This window comes from Salvia splendens, chromosome 6 (assembly GCF_004379255.2).
Source record: "Salvia splendens isolate huo1 chromosome 6, SspV2, whole genome shotgun sequence".
Taxonomy (NCBI): domain Eukaryota; kingdom Viridiplantae; phylum Streptophyta; class Magnoliopsida; order Lamiales; family Lamiaceae; genus Salvia; species Salvia splendens.
The window spans coordinates 34,883,920-34,902,507 of record NC_056037.1 but is presented as its reverse complement, the minus strand read 5'-3'; the positions used below and the strand labels follow the sequence as shown (position 1 = coordinate 34,902,507).

General features: G+C 38.4%; 2 protein-coding genes and 1 pseudogene across 5 annotated transcripts; all 3 read left to right on the top strand.

The window, feature by feature from the left end:
- The first annotated feature begins 740 nt into the window (after positions 1–740).
- On the top strand, positions 741–3,753 carry LOC121807042. Of its 2 annotated transcripts, none has more exons than XM_042207223.1 (5): positions 741–1,169; positions 1,534–1,666; positions 2,904–3,148; positions 3,267–3,440; positions 3,574–3,753. In XM_042207223.1, the coding sequence occupies exons 1-5, from the start codon at positions 966–968 to the stop codon at positions 3,658–3,660; spliced, it is 843 nt and encodes a 280-aa protein (XP_042063157.1). In that variant the 5' UTR covers positions 741–965; the 3' UTR covers positions 3,661–3,753. The 2 variants fall into 2 exon arrangements, with proteins under 2 accessions (XP_042063157.1, XP_042063158.1); XM_042207224.1 differs by having other exon boundaries at positions 746–1,169; positions 2,919–3,148.
- Positions 3,754–6,046: 2,293 nt separating this feature from the next.
- On the top strand, positions 6,047–9,594 carry LOC121806471. Of its 3 annotated transcripts, none has more exons than XM_042206521.1 (6): positions 6,047–6,398; positions 6,963–7,092; positions 8,100–8,320; positions 8,601–8,774; positions 8,881–8,974; positions 9,258–9,594. In XM_042206521.1, the coding sequence occupies exons 1-5, from the start codon at positions 6,195–6,197 to the stop codon at positions 8,965–8,967; spliced, it is 816 nt and encodes a 271-aa protein (XP_042062455.1). In that variant the 5' UTR covers positions 6,047–6,194; the 3' UTR covers positions 8,968–8,974; positions 9,258–9,594. The 3 variants fall into 3 exon arrangements, with proteins under 3 accessions (XP_042062455.1, XP_042062456.1, XP_042062454.1); XM_042206522.1 differs by having other exon boundaries at positions 9,255–9,594; XM_042206520.1 differs by lacking the exon at positions 9,258–9,594 and having other exon boundaries at positions 6,048–6,398; positions 8,881–9,113.
- Positions 9,595–14,213: 4,619 nt separating this feature from the next.
- On the top strand, positions 14,214–18,489 carry LOC121808058 (annotated as a pseudogene).
- The last annotated feature ends 99 nt before the right edge of the window (positions 18,490–18,588 follow it).

Below are 18,588 nucleotides of genomic sequence, written 5' to 3'. Positions count from 1 at the left end.
TAACAAGATACTTTATGTTTATTAACGGAGTAGTTAATTTAGTTTATTAGGTAATTAAGTAATATCTTGTGTAATAAGAAACTCTTAAAATAATGGAAGTTCGATTTATTTTATTCAACATTGAGTACATTTCAAAACATTTCCGGTGGAGGAGCATGATTGCGGTGGTGGGGAGGAGCATTGCGGCGGTGGTTACTTGGTGCTCCATGCCTACGAGGAGGAGGAGCAGGACGGCCACGCTTGAGCACCTCAATATTCCACATCTCATTATCATCGAAGCCTTCATTATTCTCATCGCTTGGGTCTAACAAATATGCATCGTCATCTAAATCATGAGCAAGAGATGGGGTAATCACGAGAACCAAGAAACCAATAAGCACTAAGAGAGAAAATGCACGAGACATCTTTTTTTATCTTTTATATATAATTGTTTTCTGATTAGAGAAATTGAAGAAGATTTATAACATTTTATAATGGATGTAAGATAATGCAATATTTAGGTTTGTTTGTCAATAATATAGGTTGCATATCTAATTTCATGATATTAATTTAAATACGGGATATCTAGCATTAATGCATTTTCTCAAGTAGCATGTCTGTTTGATTATTATTTTCAAATTGTTGAATGATGATAAAGTCACTAATGTTTCCATCATAGATCGGACAATATTTTTGAATTTTTCTCGTGAATTTTTTTTATTGGTTATACATAATCACGCTATCCTTAGATGAAGAAAATAATCTTTACGCACATAATAGTAATTAACTATTTTTTGTAAGTTGTGAGATTGACTCAAATTTGATCAAAGTCGATATTTTTTCGAGCAATTTGCCACAACAATATGTTTTGAATCTCTCCGACGCCCCTCAAAATCACAACCCTAATCCCTTTTCAATTCCTATTCATTTTGAATTCAAGGAAGCAAACTATCGAATTTATCATTATTTCTTTTTATTCGACAAAAATGTCAGCGATGGTATGTGGAAAGAGGTCTTTCTTCGAGGATATCGACGCCGCAGCGTCGTCGCCGGCCGCTTCATCGCCGCCACCTTACAAGAAGTTCCGCTGCTCTTCGTCGACGTCTCCGGTCCGGTTCACGTACTCGCCGCCGGTACAAACTAGTTCGGTTGATCAGCTCAAGGCTTTGTTTCCTGGATTAGAAATTCAGGTAAGTACGTGAATGTTTCTGGATAATTGGGTACAGACTAGTTCTTCTGCAATTGTTTGGCCAGAAATCTAGATTGGAAATTCCCATCTTTAAGCATTCTTTTACTGATATTTATAAATCTACTTTTAAATGCATGCGTTCAATTTTGATGCCTTGTGTATATTGGTGGTCAATGAAAAGAATACTTGTAACTTGCAATATGATTAATTGTATCATTTTAATCTTTAGCTCTGTGCTTTTTTGTAAAATTTGATTGGTGATTTTTCATTGCATTCATGGATATTATTTGGTATTGTTTCCACATTTTCATATCATTAGACTTGTCTACATGCGTGGATTCTTATATTCATAACTATTTTATCAGCTTTTAGAGAAAGCTATGGAAGAGTCGGTCAATGACTTGGATTTGGCTATAAAGAAACTTCATGAGTTTTGTCGTGGACATGTGAATGACGAGATTGACACAAGTGCTGAAGAAAGTGCAACCATGGAAAACGGTATGTATTTACATTGAATCAACTAGTAAGATGATGTAAGCACACTTGGATTGATACATAGGTTTGGGATACATGCTTGGCTTTCAGTCAATGTGGTAAACAGATGGCTCAGATTAATTTCTCTGTTTTAAAAGATGTTTGCGTTTTCTTTTGGTTTCTGCTTTTGTTTACTTCCATTGTAACTATATATTGGCTCAAATATCGGATTCTTTATTATTCATAGTTTCATACATGCTATAAATCCTGGTTGAATACTCATTATATTTTAACCAACCCCCCTTATAAAGCTCTTAGCCTATTACACAATGCATGTTCCACTTTTATAACAATGGGTTACAGAAATCTAGGAAATTGGCACAGAGAAGATTTATTTAACTTGTAAAAGTGCAATCGCGTTACAATTTACAGCCAAGCTTATAAAAATCTCTATACAGATGCTGGTGCCGCTGGGATGCCTTGGATTCCTATGCCTAGGCAGCACCAAGAGCCAGCCTCAAATTGTCTTTCTTTCGAGCTTTCATCATAAACCTCAGACATAGTTATGTGATTTATACAGTATGTTATATTCTATTTTTTGACATTTTAATGTAAGTATACAAATAAGTACGCAAATCAATGGGTAGAACTTACCCCATGCTCATAACATTGTGTAAAAAACTCAGAACTTTTGGTAATTTTCCATGTTAGCAGCTCCCGAGGCCCCATGGCATGCAGTTGAGTCGCATTTTGTAGCAACATGACTTCCCATACCCTCTTTTAGGAAAACGCAGTTCTGCTTCTGTAATTCAGATGGTCATTTCTAGCTGGCCTTAGTGATGTCCTGGCATATATTGTTCAGAGATTGAAAATATATTCTAATGCTAGTCAAATTTCTGAACGATCTAGAGATTGCACATTTATTTGGTGGTTAAAAGGAGGAACATATATATGCAAGTAGCTGCAACGCCAGTTGAAGGATTAAATGTTCAGATACAGAGCCTCGGGATTTTGCGTGCTAAAGCTTGTTAGACTTTTCTTGCTTGATCTCTAACTCTAACAAATGTTGCTCATAGAGAATCTTCATTGGTGGACGTCTTTAGGCAATAGTGTTATGTTTCTTGGTGTTCTTAAAAAGTTTCTCTTTAAAATTATTTTGACATTTACAGTTTTTGTGCTGGAGCATTCTAACTGTATAAGTATCTTTAGAATTAGAACTTGGATAGATGATTTGATTATAGTGATGGATTTTGACTGGCAGTTGCATCCCAAACAGGTGGGGCAGTTGCATCCCAAACAGGTGGGGATTCAGCTCCTTTGCAGCAGCCGCAAACAGAAAACAACCTGCCGGCAGATGGTGCAGAATGGGTGAATTTATTTGTGAGGGAGATGATGAGTGCTACTAGTATAGATGATGCAAGACTCCGAGCAGCCAGCATATTGGAGAGTTTGGAGAAGTCTATCAGCTCTCGGGCCCGTGTTGAGGCAGCTCAAAGCTCTCATAAGGTCAGGACTTATGTGACTATATTTTGATCCGGAAAGATATTACTGCTCTTTTGGTAGTCCATACATGCAAATTGCAAAATCAAATTCCATAACTCTCTCTCTCTTTGTGTCCTTGTAGGAAAATTTGATGCTGAAAGAACATATCAAGGTTCTTCTCCAGGATAATGTCATCCTCAAGCGTGCTGTAGCCATCCAGTACGAGCGCCAAAAGGAAAATGATGAGAAGAGCCAAGAGGTGCAACATGCAAAGCAATTGTTAGCACAGTATCAGGAGCAGTTGCGAACTCTTGCGGTTAGTTTAGTGCATTGCATTTTACTTTGTTCTGTGCTTAACAAATTCAAGATGTGGTTGGTTTTGGTTTATTTGGGTGAAACCGTGAAAATTGTTGTGTGTTAACTTGTATTTATGGTTGCTACTCGTACAGGCAAACAACTACGCCTTGACATTGCGTTTGCAGCACTCTCAACTAAACAACTCGTTTCCTGGGCGTTACAATCCTGATGTATTTTAGTAATAGATAGGTGGGGACTGACTTATTCCAGTTGTGTGCGCCGGCACGAACTGCTGCTTAGGTTTTCTTTAGGCTGTGAGCCAAAATTTTTAATGCTAAGATCATGTACAAACCTTGATATGTACTATATATATATATATATATATATAGGGGTGTGATCAAATACAAACTCATATTTATAATACAAACTACAAACTTTAATCCTACACACTCCTTGTAATTGATCAACGGTTCACGTTTGGGATGCATATGGGGATGTCAACGCTTAACACAAATTATGTCACTGGGGGTGTTTATGGAATGTGATTCATGCATCGGTTACAAAAAGCCCTCATTTCACTCCAACCATTCCTTAACTTTGTCAATAACATTTCACTGATCTGTTCTAGATATGTTCCCAATTTCGTGTTGCCATTTGTGTGGTGCCTTTGTGGTTCTACTGATATTCCGTAGACATTACTCAAATATTCTGCTGACATTATCCACTGCCCATGATATATATATTCTGTTGACATTGTGGTTCTACTGATATTCTGTTGACATTCCCACATAATTAGGCGTTAACATTGCAAAGTAAACACACTACCCAAATTGTCTGTTGACATTATCCACAACTGACATTGAACTTTTTTTTTTATGATGGCTAATGAGATTATGTATAGAGAATTGGTGCATTTTTGGTATGTTGTTGTTGAACTTTACACGCATAATTTACAAATATGATACTGACATGATAATGTTTTATTCCTCTACCTAACTTTTAAAATCGAATTGAAATCACGAAGATTAAAATTGGTGCAAAGGTCACCGGAGAACTCATGTCACCGGAGCATAGGTCGCGTCAACACAGATTATTAGCACTCATGTCACCGAAGCAGAGGTCGCGTCAACACCGATTATTCGAACGATTGCTGGAGGCTTGGTTCCTTGAAGAAACGCGATTGACTGCAGTAGATTATCGAAGGGTTCGAATGGAGGAAAGGGGATAGAAGAAACGTGATTAAGGGGTGGGTGTTGAACAGGAGAAACTGACTAGATTCTCAATCACAACTTAACACCTAATTATGTGGGCTGCTTAGTAACATCACTAAATTACCCTTAGTGAACAATTATATAGTACATTTCCAATAATGTTAACACCAAATGTCAACATCAAATTAATAATGTCAGCAACACACCTTCAGCAATGTCAACAACAAAAATAACAGGAGGATCAACAACAAAATCAAAGCAGAATTGGAGTGAAATGAGGATGTATGTAACTGCCGGCGAAAAATATTTCCATATACACCCCCCGCTGACATAAATTGTACTGCCCGGTGACATCGAATTTGTAACCTCCTAACAGCCGTAGATTAGTTACAATGATGGTGTGTGATTAGAGTTTGTAGTTTGCATGATAAATGAGAGTTTGTATTTGATCACACCTCTATATATATATATAGAGGTGTGATCAAATACAAACTCTCTATAATACAAATTATACAAATTGATGTCAACGGAGTGTACAAAGTCTGTCAACGGGGGCAGATGTCAACGGAGTGTACAAATTCTGTCAACGGGGGCTGTCTTTGATAAGCAATATTGGTTAATTTAATTTGTATAAGCAATATTGGTTAATTTAATAATGTCAGCAATGATATTGGTTGGAGTTGTCTTTGATTATGTGTAGTTGAAAAATATTAAGCAAGACAATTCGGCATATATCATCTTACTATAAACACATTATTGAAACATTTTAACACTCGAAATCGCAAATTGGTTTATTTTGAAGACTCTTGAGCAATTAACCTTCTACAAAATAGTACTCCACTATGTTTGAATCAAAATTCAAAACAAGGTGCTAAAATACCAACCAACATTAATGTATAAAATTATAATATTCCCTAAACAAATGAGCCATAAGTTATCTAAAATAATACTCCCTCCCTTGGTATCTTACTCATTGCAAATCTACTTTTTTATACACTATTATCAAAGTAAAATTTGTTTCATTATCTAGTTTATTACGCACATTGAATATCTCATGTTTGACGTATTATAATGTTAACTCAACACATTAAATATCTTTTATTTGACGTATTACAACGTATCTCAAATCAATATTTTTATCATATACCAATAATTATTATATAATTATAATTTTGGTATTTGTTGTATTTTATTTGATAAATAATCTAATAAATTGGATATTTCAGGTACACAAAAACATAGTATAAATTAAGCATTGTGGGTCTTGCTCCACGAGATAAAAATATATTAGAATTTATAAAATAAAGTATCATTAGTAAATTAGACTTTGGCCTTGAAATAGCATTCCTTTTACATTTTGCATACCATAGGCATAGATGTTTAAAAGATTGCGTAAATTTGTTTGAAGTTTTGAAAAGAAAAGAAAAAAACGTTAATTCACCCACTATAAAATACCACCGCCAATAACCAAAACCCTAATTCCCAATTCAATTCCCATCCAATTTGAATTCCAGGAAGATACGAATACTCGAATTCACATTATTTATTTTTACTCCATAAAAATGTCAGCGATCGTGTGTGGAAAGAGGTCCTACTTCGAGGACATCGACGCCGGGGCGTCTTCGCCGGCCGCTGCATCGCTGCCAGCTTACAAGAAGCTCCGATGCTCTTCTTCGACATCGCCGGTTCGGTTCACGTACTCTCCGCCGTTACAAACTAGTTCGGTTGATCAGCTCAAGGCTTTGTTTCCTGAACTGGAAATTCAGGTGAATATTTAACTATTATGGTGGGTTTAGTATATATTGGCTGCTAGGCTTCTACACTTCTGGGATTTTAGGTGTTAATGGAAGAAATGAATTAATTTGTTCCATGCTTGGTTCATTCCGGTTCTGCTAGATATATTTATGCACGGAATTGTTCTTCTGGAATTGTTTATTTAGAAATCCGGGTTCGAAATTCCAATCATTAAGCATTCTTTTGTGATGTGTGATATTGATAGCTGCTATCCCTCAATCCTCAATCCACAATCAATAATCTTGTTTTTTCATCTCATTCTATAATAACATTATTTTTCTTTATAATTTAATGCCTGAGTTCAGATTTAATACCTTGGATACCTAATATATATTGTTCGTCAATGAATAGAATACTTGTAACTTGCAATCTATTAATATACTATTAATCTCTGGTTCTATGCCATTTTGTAGAACTTGATTGGTGATTTTTCATTACCTTAGTGGATAGTAGTATTTGGTATGGTTATCACATATTCATCTCATTAGACTTGTCTAGATGTGTGGCTTCTTATAATTTCATAACTACTTTATCAGATTTTAGAGAAAGCTCTGGAAGAGTCTGTCAATGACTTGGATTTGGCTATAGAGAAACTTCATGAGTTTTGTCATGGACTTGTGAATGACAAGATTGACAAAACTGAAGAAAATGCAACCATGGAAAAAGGTATGTATTTACATTGAATCTACTCTTTAGATGATGTAAGATCACATGGATTGATACTTAGGTTTGGATACATGCTTGGATTTCAGTCAATGTGGCAATCCAGTGCCACAAATTAATTTCTCTTTTTAGAAAACAGATTTTGCATTTTCTTACAGTTATTGCTTGCATTTTCTTATATATAAACTTGAATCAGATGCATCTATTTATTCATACATGCTATCGTTCATAGTTGAAAATTGTATTTAATTAATCAACAACCCCTATAAAGAAGCTCTTACACAATGAATGTTCCGCTTTTATAACTTTGGGTTACATAAATGTCACACAGAAGAATTATAACTTGTAAAAGTGCAATTGCATTACAATATACTGCCAAGCTTATAGAAATCTTTATACAGATGGTGGTGCCGCTGGGGTGCCTTGGCTTCCTCTGCCTAGGCAGCACCAAGAGCCTGCTTCAAATTGTCTTCCTTTCAAGCTTTCATCGTAAACCTTAGACAATAGTTATGTGATTTAATGAATATATACAATATGTATATTCTATTTTTACATTTTAAACTAAATATACAAACTAAATAAGCAAATCAATAGGTAAAATAATAATAGCATCATGTAGAAACACAAATTTTTGGTAATTGAGTCCAATTCTATAGCAACATGACTTCCCATACTCTATTTTAGGAAGATACTCTTCTGCTTCTGCAATCCAGATGCATCTCTAGCTGCCTTAGTGATGTCAGAGCATAGTTTGCTGAGAGATTATGAATACATTTTAATCTGGTCAAAGTGCTGAACAATCTAGAGATTGGACATTTTGGTGGTTAAAGTGAGGGACATATTTTTGCAAGTAGCTGCAGCACCAATTGAAGGATTGAATGTTCTCTCTGAAATTATTTGATATTTCCCGTTATTGTGCTGGAGCATTCTAAGTTTCTAACTGTATAATGCTTTTTAGCATTTGCAATTTGTACAGAAGTTGTGATCATAATGATGGATTTTGACTGCAGTTGCATCACAAGCCAGTGGGGATTCAGTTCCTTTGCAGGAGCCTCAAACTCAAAACAATCTACCGGCAGATGGTGCAGAATGGGTGGATTTATTTGTGAGGGAGATGATGAGTGCTACTAGTATAGATGATGCAAGATTCCGAGCAGCCAGCATACTGGAGAGTTTGGAGAAATCTATCTGCTCTCGGGCCCATGTTGAGGCAGCTCCAAACTCTCATAAGGTCAGGATCATGCTATTTAATCAGTTCCATACCCTGACATACATATTAGCATTCATGGAAAGTTAAGTTTGCATTGCCTTTGTAGAATTAGAAAGGACCCATCAATTATCAGCTAAATATGATCACTTCCATACCCTGACATCCTGTGGGAAAAAGATAATTTTGAATCTGATATGCTTTGATTGTTGATCTGGAAAGATATAAATGCTCTTTTGGTAGTACCAGTACATGAAAATTGAAAATTCGAGTTCCATCACTATCTAACTTTGTGTCCTTGTAGGAAAATTTGATGCTGAAGGAACATATCGAGGTTCTTCTCCAGGATAATGCCATCCTCAAACGTGCTGTAGCCATTCAGTACGAGCGCCAAAAGGAAAATGATGAGAAGAGCCAAGAGGTGCAACATGTAAAGCAATTGTTAGCTCAGTATCAGGAGCAGATGCGAACTCTTGAGGTTAGTTTAGCACATGGTGGTTTTGGCTTATTTGGTAGTGTATATAAATATTTGAATTAAAATTGTTACCCGTGTAAACTTGAATTTGTTGTTGCTACTCTTGTAGGCAAAGAACTACGCCTTGACACTGCGTTTGCAACACTCTCAGCTAAACAACTCATTTCCTGGGCATTACAATCCTGATGTATTCTAATAAATAGGTGGGTAATTGGCTTATTTGTGTGTGGGAACGAACTACTGCCTAGGTTTTCTATAGGTTGTAAGCCCAAATGTTCAATACTAAGATCATGTATAAAACCTTGATATGTTTATAAAATGCCATGTATAAAGTTGGGGCTATTTATTCATTTGCTGATCATCTCAAGGTTGGTTAAGCTAATATTGTTGAGTGTATGGTATGTTAGATAAGTTAAATAGATAAATTTGATATATTAGTTTGTATTGTCCTTATTATTTAGTAAACAGCGTGTTTACTCTCAGCAGCCGCACTTGGTGGAACAAGGAGTTGGATTCGTTGACGCTGTGGTTTCTGTTGAGAATTTTTGTTGAGGATTTGTTATAGTGCATTGTGATTTTTTACGGTTGTGTTTTGGTTTGTGCGATTATTTCACGGCAACCAATGTTTTTAATATAAGCAATTTTTTTCAATTTTCCCAGTGATTGAATCATACTAGTATGACTACGAAGTTACTGATGTAAATTAGAGTGTTGATCGTTTTTATGAAGCGTAATTGTCCGAGAATGATGGGCATTTCGCATGGATGACCAAATGTAATTGAATATATTTTCCAAGTTATTGTGTAATTGGCATTGAAATGTAGTAGTATGTCATATGATTACAGTCTTCTGATTGTTTATGGGAACCTAGTTTTTTTTTATCATAGGTCATATGGCTTTAACTAGAATGGTTAGTTGAGCTGCCTATAGTTAGCAATTTGTTAAATTATGATTAATAATTGTAGTGCACTATAACAATAGTAGTAGCTTTTATTTTTATATAAGATTTATAAAATAGTCAATATAACGGTGGGACAAAAAAGACATGTAGCACAAAGTATTCTAAAATTCAAAGCCATCTCCAAATGTGAAAATCTTTTGCAATGCATTGTTCTCATTGTCCACCATGTTTGTCTACTCAGTTTATGTTTCTACCATGTAAGAGCATGCACAACGGTGGACGGACGGCGTTCGTCCGTCCGTGCCGCTGACAAGAACGAGGTCCGCTGCTCGCTGCATCGAGCACGTCTGTGCCAGCGAGCAGGCGACGTGGCGAGCAGCGATTGGGCAACGGCATAGCCGTTGCCTTTGATTTTTTTTTATTATTAAAAATCAGTTTTTAGTTAAAAAAACCGATTAAAAATAAAAAAAAAAATATTTTTTCACTTCCCCAAAAAAAATATCCATTTTTTACCGTTTTTTTTCCACTTTTAATTTTTTTTTTATATTTTTCCCCCAAAAATACACATTTTCATCTATAAATGCCCCACTTTCACACCCAAAAATTAACACCAAACTATACAAATCTCATCTTCATTCTCCCAAATTCATTCTCATCATCATTTTCTCATATTCATTCTCATCTTCATTCTCTCATATCCATTCTCAATCTTTCTTCCACTCCTACATCATAACAATGTCCGGCCAAGGCGATGACCCCCCGCCCTCCCACGGTTGGAACCCCGAATGGTTCCGTTCACAACCGTTTCCTAGTCAGGAAACATAATATCTGGCCCCTCCTCAAACCAAAGTTCGGGCGTTCCGGGTGGCTACCGGCCATACCCAATCGACAACCAAGGTGCCCCCGAAGGGCGATACGGGTGGTCACCGGAGCCTAGGCCGACCGCCCCCTCCAAACTCCGACTCCTCCTACTCGCGGTGCCCGCACACCGTACACTACGACGAAGATGGATAAGTTGTTCACGGCGTACTTGGAAATCTCCGAAGATCCGGTGGTTGGCACGAACCAATCCGGCGATCACTTTTGGTGGCGCATCGCTCGCCGGTACAATGAAAATCGGCCGCCGGGAACGGTCGAGCGCAACGAGAATATGGTGCGCAACGCCACCTTACGAGCCAACGATGAAATTGGCAAGTTCAATGGCTATTTCCTCCAGGAAGAGCGGAATGCCGGGAGCGGCCGGAGCGGGGTCAACATCATCACTGCCGTGATGAGCACCTACCAATCCATGAACTACAAGTCGTTCAAGTACCTCAACGTTTGGTAGGAGACGCGGACGCACCCGAAGTATATGGGAGGCGTAACATCCTCCTCTAGCGGCTCCTCCAAACGGTCAAGGTCAGTATCCCTATCCGATGCCGGCTCCGAAGAAGTGGCTAGCCAACTCGCCGGAGCTAACTTGGGTAGCCCCGACGCCGGCCAGAGCAGTTCCCCAACACCGGCCGCAAGGAAGGAAGAAGGCGGCGGCCAACCGCCGTCGAGCCGCTGATGCTCCAGTTCCCGTTCCCGTTCCATATGCGCCACCTCCACCCCCACCAACTCGTTGTGGCAGCTTTTGGCCAAACTCAATATGGCCGATAGGTCCACTATGACCCCCTCGCAACTTCGATCGCACGAGGCCATGATATTGGGCCTCCAAAGACAATTGGGGGTAGTGCCGTCGGATGAGTAGTCGTCCACGGGGGTATTTTTAGCTTTTAATTATGTAATTTTTAATTTTTAGGAGTTTAATTGTGTAATTTTTAATTTTTAGTATTTTAATTATGTAATTTTTAATTTTAGGATTTTAATTATGTCTTTTTTATTTTATTTGTAATTTGTAATATTTATTGTGGTTTTTTAATGAATTTTAATATTATGGAAATGTTTTTGTTTAATTGAATTTTAAATTGAATTGTGCTCGTCCTTGCGGAAGAGCACAACTGTGGGTGTTGTGCTCTTGCCAGAGAGCAGGTAGAAAAAGTGGAGTCGGGCCCATAACCGTGCTCGCTGGCAAGAGCACGGTTGTGGATGCTCTAAGTATATAACTATAAATGATTGGTTTACAATCGAGAGTTGTATTTTTTATTAATAAAAAAATACTCCATTTGTGTATCAACACATGATATACGAATGAAATACATGAAGCGAATTTTTTAGGCGTATATTGTATGAGCGAATATCCTGTCGCCGGAATGGAAGTTTTTTTTATAAGAGCATCTCCAATGGCGGACGTCCGGTCGGACGTGCGCGACGGACGACCGGGACGTCCGCCATTATGGTAGGGGAGGTCGGATACGGACGTCCCGTGAGGACGTCGGGTGTCCTCGGACGTCGGCGCGACGGGCGGGCGGATGTACGCCATTGTGGCGTGGGTCGGACGTCCGATTTTTAAATTTTTTTTAATTTTTTTTAAACTCTATATATACGGCTCGTTGAATTTTATTTCATTCGCACCACTTGTGTTAACAAGTTTCTCTCTCTACATCTCTAATTTCAAGTATATCTAGAATGTCTAGTGACAGTGATAGCGAGAATGAATTGGAGGTCGCTGTGGAAGGTGCGATAGATAGGCTGCTACAGCAGAGGGCGCAGCGGCGGCGGCAGCAGGCTGCGGTACCTCGGCCGATCCATCGTCGAACTACAGTACCCCGTGACCACATTGTTGCACATATTCGGTTGTATGCAGACTACTTCGCTCCGCAACCGCATTTTGGGGAAGCCTTATTCCGGCGACGCTTTAGGATGCATCGTCCGCTGTTTCTGCACATCGTGGGTGCTTTAGAGAGAAGATACCTGTATTTTAGGATCAGGGAGGATGCAGCTGGCAAACCCGGACTCATGCCCTTGCAGAAGTGCACTGTCGCAATCAGACAACTGGCGTACGGAGGCGCGGCCGACATGTTCGACGAGTACCTCCACATTGGCGAGTCGACAGCCGTCGAGTGTCTGCATAATTTTTGCGTGGGCGTGAGAGCGATATTCGGTGAGCGGTATCTTCGGAGTCCGAGCCCCGAAGACTGCCAGAGTCTGGTAGATATGCATGGGTCGGTGCACGGGTTCCCTGGGATGTTGGGCAGCATAGATTGTATGCATTGGGAGTGGAAGAACTGCCCCGCCGCCTAGAAGGGGATGTACACTACTGGCTTCAAAGCCAAGCATCCCACGATGATCCTAGAAGCTGTAGCTGACTACCGGCTGTGGATATGACATGCTTATTTTGGAGTCGCCGGGTCGAACAACGACATCAACGTTCTCCAGTCGTCGCCCCTGTTCAATGCTCAGTGCAATGGCGTTGGTCCCGCCATCAGTTTCGTCGCCAACGGCAGCCAGCACAATATGTGATACTATTTGGCGGATGGGATATACCCAAACTGGCCCGTCTTTGTGAAGACAATCAAGCATCCGCTCGGACAAAAGAAGTCATACTTTGCGAGACGTCAGGAAGCAGCGCGCAAGGATGTGGAGCGGGTATTTGGTGTGCTCCAGAGTCGATGGGCGGTAGTCAAGGGTCCTGCTCGGCAGTGGTATATTCCCAACATCGGCGATGTCATGTACGCATGTATCATAATGCACAACATGATTGTCGAAAATGAAGGTGCGGAACTGACTCAGTGGACCAATGAAGATGATACGAGTGCAGGTCCAAGTCACGGCGTGGCCACCGCGAATGTGAATATGGGGTACCTCATGGAGAGGTCGAGCGGATGCGTGCATTTGCCGACATGCGGCAAACAGATGCCCATGTTCGACTTCAGAACGATATTATCGAAGAGGTTAGGACGCGGAAGGGTTGGCGTTGATGTTAGTACTTTTTTTTGTTTTATTACTATGTAATTTTTTTTTCAAATTATGTATGTTTTTTTTAAATGAAGTTGTTAATTTTTTCCGTTCGTATTCGTGTTGAAATTTTATTTCCGTAAACGTAAATTGTTTTATTTGTGAATTTGTGATTTTTTTTATTGCGGGAAGTCCTAGTGGGAAGGGCGGATTGTGAATGGGATGTCCTAGTGACGTGGCAGTGGGATGGGAAGTCCTAGTGACGTGGCCGGAGGTGTTTTCGGGACATCCGCCCACTGGAGATGCTCTAAAGCTTGCTCAAACGTAATACGCCAAAAGACACCCTACTAGAGTTATGAACTTATGATTAATGATTGAATTTAACCATTTCTTTATTAATTTTATCATTTTATTCAAAACATTGAATTTCTCAGTTTTATTTTTAACCTTTATTAGTATATTAATTTCATTCTAAATTTTAAAACTAGTCGATTATATTTCAAAAAAAATCACTTATTTTTGTAATAATTATTTTATAAAATTATCAAATAATTTACAAAAAAAATACTAGTATTATTTTGTTAGAAAAATACATACGGAGTATATCATCTTCCGATGCCGTTGACTGAATCTAAAAATTGATTTTTTTGTTTGGAATTTAAAAATTGATATAAATTGAAAAAGATCGCAATGAAACGATAAATTAAAAAGCCTAAGAATTATTCCGGAAGATCCAAATTCCGAAATCCCAATCTATTCAGTCTATAGTATCTCGGACCATATCGCCGTCTTCCACAACTCCCTGATTCTCTCTTCCCAGCGAACCAGCCTAATTCCTTAACCTAATTGGATCATCGACGATCAGCGAAGATGGTGCTCGCTCAGTTAGGAGGAAGCATCTCGCGTGCTCTTCAACAGATGAGCAATGCTACCATTATTGACGAGAAAGTGCTCAATGATTGCCTCAACGAGATCACGCGTGCGCTTCTCCAATCCGATGTTCAGTTCAAGCTCGTTCGCGATAGCAGACCAATATCAAGAAGATCGTCAATCTCGATGATCTAGCCGCTGGCCACAATAAACGTAAAATCATTCAACAGGTGAAGGCTTTATTCTACTACTTTTTTTTGTTCTATTGACTGTTGATCTTTTCAATTCAGCTCAATTTCTGTCGCCGAATTCTGTTCTAATTTAATACTATTTGAGAGCGTAGAAGAAATTTTAGCCGGAGAGGTAAATTATGGAAGAAATTAGAGGATAGAGGAGGAAAAAAGTGTTTCAAGTCAATTATCTAACTGTGTGAACTCCAGAGCTCAACTATCTTATCAGCCATCCTGAAATTTTCATGATGCCTAAATGGTAAAGAAGATTTCCTTTTAATGCAAGGCTATTAAAATCTTATTCCAAATGCAATATGAAAAGTTTGCTCGTACTTGGTCTATTGCGTCACTAGTTTAACTTTTCTAAAACTGTTTTGCATATAAGCTCGCCGTTGAGCCATGCTAGAATATGCAATCACCCCTGTATCTTTGTTTACGGTAGTCTGGTTGAGCAGTGCATGCCTGCATCTTTGTTTAACTTTGTTCTGTTATTGTGCGGTTCTATCCCCATTTCCTGGCCCGCTGTGGAAGGATGCAAAGTATGCAGCACTCTTGGTTTGTCTGTTTTAACGCCTCTGCTATTCTTACATTTTCTTTTGTTTTCCCTTGCTTACTACAGGCTGTTTTTAATGAGCTATGCACAATACTGGATCCAGGGAAGCCTGCTTTCACTCCAAAGAAAGGGAAAACTAGTGTTGTAATGTTTGTTGGTCTACAAGGTATGCTCCTACCATGACATTAGAGCATGTTTAGCCCATTATAACCGTTCGTGTGGATTGTATGTTGCTCTGTTTTGAGTTGGAGGTCTCATAATCTTAATGCCATTAATATTTTTCCGTTACCATTTGTGATATGCGTATGCATTAATATTTGCTGGCTTGAATCGTATTCCAGGATCTGGGAAAACAACCACCTGTACAAAGTACGCATACTACCACCAGAAGAAAGGCTACAAACCAGCACTTGTTTGTGCAGATACATTTAGAGCTGGTGCTTTTACCAGTTAAAGCAGAATGCCACAAAAGCTAAAATTCCTTTTTATGGAAGGTATGTTTTATAGTATCAATTTTAGCTTCGGAAATCCTGTTAAAATTACTCCTCGTCAGCCTTGTTGTGCTGAAGAACCAAAGACTTTCTTTTGTTGGCTCAAGTACCAGAGCATACGGACTGTTTCATTCCATGATAAATGAGGTCATCTAAATGTAGTTTCATCATATGAATTAAACTGAACTTCCACTATACAGTACCCTTATTCTGTTTTAGAAGGTGAGGAGTAGGGGGTGGTTGTAGGGGCTGTATATAGGGAAGTAGGATAATGCATGATCAAGTGACAATCTTCTCCCCATCTCTAGCAAATATGCCGAAGTTGTTATTGGTAATTAGAAAGTTGAGTTAGCTTCTCAGTAATATTCTGGAACTCTTCTTGTGAATATTTTGAACAATCGTGAAGATAAACAAAATTAATCCTCGCACTTCACTATAGTTTTTCATTTTCTATCATATCTTTCAAACTTCAAAGTACAGATATAGGTTCCTAAAGAAAAACTTGGGCCTGACTTGGTGGAATATTATATACTACAAACTAGCATGTTACTTTATCTGGACCTCCTATTTGTATTGTGTATTGTTTCTGTGTGTAATTAAGAAATATATGCAATATTTTTAGTTTTTGAATTCTATACTTGGGTATTGTTTGTTTCTATTAAACTTTCAATTCTTCTGCAGATAGGTATATGTAATCTTGTTTCCAATTTGAATTTGGTATCTATAATGTGTTCTGTAACAGCTATACGGAATCCGATCCCGTAAGAATTGCAGTAGAAGGAGTTGAGAGATTTAAGAAGGAAAATTGTGATCTCATAATTGTTGATTCCAGTGGACGTCACAACCAGGAAGCAGCACTTTTTGAAGAGATGCGTCAAGTTTCTGAAGCAACTGTATGCCTGCCTCTATTGTATTTTCTGATGTTTTTAATTGGGTCAAGAAACTGATAATGATGGGCTCCTCTTTTTGACACTCCAGAAACCAGATCTTGTTTTATTCGTCATGGATAGCAGTATCGGTCAAGCTGCATTTCACCAGGCTCAAGCATTCAAGCAAAGTGTTCCTGTTGGTGCCGGGATTGTCACAAAGATGGATGGTCATGCCAGAGTGTAAGTGTAGAAAAGTAACGCATTGTACTTTTCAATTCAAGTAATACATGGTAATGGTGAACACAATATTTTGTCACATGCTGGTCCAACATATGTTGTGAAAGGGTTAGAGAATTTTCACATTGAGTCTGTTGGCTCTGCTTGTAGCATAAGTATACCTTAGGATAAAAAAAATGTATAACCTAGGATATCATGATATTGAATCTAATGGAAAGTGTCGTGATCCTTTACTACATTTACAGAGTTGCAGCAACTAAAAGTCCAGTCATATTTATTGGGACGGTTGAACACATGGATGAGTTTGAGATATTTGATGTCAAACCTTTTGTCAGCCGTCTTTTAGGCTAGTATTCCTAATTATGGTTGCAATTATTTTGTTTCTAGTCTTGTTCAGACAAGCCATATATTAATGTAATTGAATTCCACAGGTATGGGTGATTGGTCTGGTTTTATGGACAAAATTCAAGAAGTTGTTCCGATGGATCAACATCCTGAGCTTCTCCAAAAGCTCTCTGAAGGCAATTTTACTTTGAGGATCATGTATGAGCAATTTCAGAATATATACTTAAAATGGGCCCTATTGGTCAGGTCTGGTTGTTGACTACCTATCTCAATTGATTTATATATGCTTGCTCTATTTTTATAGCTGTCAATGTTGTGACATCACCACTGCTTCCTTTACTTGGGTTCGTGTCATTTTTGCTTCACCTTTTAGTAGAAGTCTGAACAGCAGTCTTTGAAGGATATAGATATTTTGCTGTTCATGATCAAGACAAAATGGCTTAATGATAGTAGGATATATATTGATAATTGATGTGAGTTTTTGTAATTAAAGTTATTATGTTCACAATGCTTCCCAGGGATTTCCTGAAAGTAATTGCTTGACCTAAGATTGTCTATGAATGAAACTTTTGCAGTAGTTGCGTACTTAACTGACACACATTTTCTTGATTGAAGGTATTCTCTATGCTTCCAGGATTTAGTCAAGAACTGATGCCTAAGGACCTTGAAAAGGAAAGCCAGACAAAGATTAAGAGATATATGACAATGATGGACTCGATGACTAATGAAGGCAAGTATTATTTATTAGATGTCTTTAGGTGTTTACTATAGTCCAGAATTTCTTAATTTTATAAAACATCTCATACATGAATCACAACTTATATTGCATAAACTTACCCAAAAGTTATTAACAGAGTTGGATAGCACCAACCCGAAAATCATGAATGAATCCCGTATCATACGGATAGCTAGAGGGTGTGGTCGTCCTGTAAGGGATGTGATGGAAATGTTGGAAGAATATAAGCGGCTAGCCAAGATCTGGAGCAAGATGAAGGGTCTTAAGATCCCAAAGAAAGGAGACATGAGTGCACTTTCGCGAAACATGAACGCGCAACACATGAGCAAAGTCCTTCCGCCCCAGATGCTGAAGCAGATTGGAGGTATGGGTGGCTTACAAAGCTTGATGAAGTAGATGGGTTCTTCCAAGGATATGATGGGTATGTTTGGCGGTGCGGATAAGTAGACTATTGTGTTCAAGCAAAGCTTGTTTCGGCCTTCAAGCTCCAAATTACAGATTGTGATGCTCGGCGAAGATTCCATTTATTTATTGACAGATCACGTATGCAATTGTAATTCTCAGTTAGCAGTCTTTTTTGTTTTCCTGTGTTTGTTCATATTAGATGTCATTGTTACTTTCATACATTGTAACTTTATTGAGTATGAGACTAGTATTTTTGGCTATAGCATTATGTTCTCCAGCAACGTGTTAGTTTTATGCTGAACCGTGTATTATTACATCCAAGTCTGGTCATAAGGGCGAAGTACTTCTCTGTATCGGAAAA

Excerpts from the sequence above, each read along its gene's own strand:
- LOC121807042 (XM_042207223.1), top strand. The coding sequence starts at position 966 with ATGTCAGCGATGGTATGTGGAAAGAGGTCTTTCTTCGAGGATATCGAC. Across the intron at positions 1,170-1,533 it reads TTCCTGGATTAGAAATTCAG|CTTTTAGAGAAAGCTATGGA; the intron begins GTAAGTACGTGA and ends CTATTTTATCAG. Across the intron at positions 1,667-2,903 it reads AAGTGCAACCATGGAAAACG|TTGCATCCCAAACAGGTGGG; the intron begins GTATGTATTTAC and ends TTTGACTGGCAG.
- LOC121806471 (XM_042206521.1), top strand. The coding sequence starts at position 6,195 with ATGTCAGCGATCGTGTGTGGAAAGAGGTCCTACTTCGAGGACATCGAC. Across the intron at positions 6,399-6,962 it reads TTCCTGAACTGGAAATTCAG|ATTTTAGAGAAAGCTCTGGA; the intron begins GTGAATATTTAA and ends CTACTTTATCAG. Across the intron at positions 7,093-8,099 it reads AAATGCAACCATGGAAAAAG|TTGCATCACAAGCCAGTGGG; the intron begins GTATGTATTTAC and ends TTTTGACTGCAG.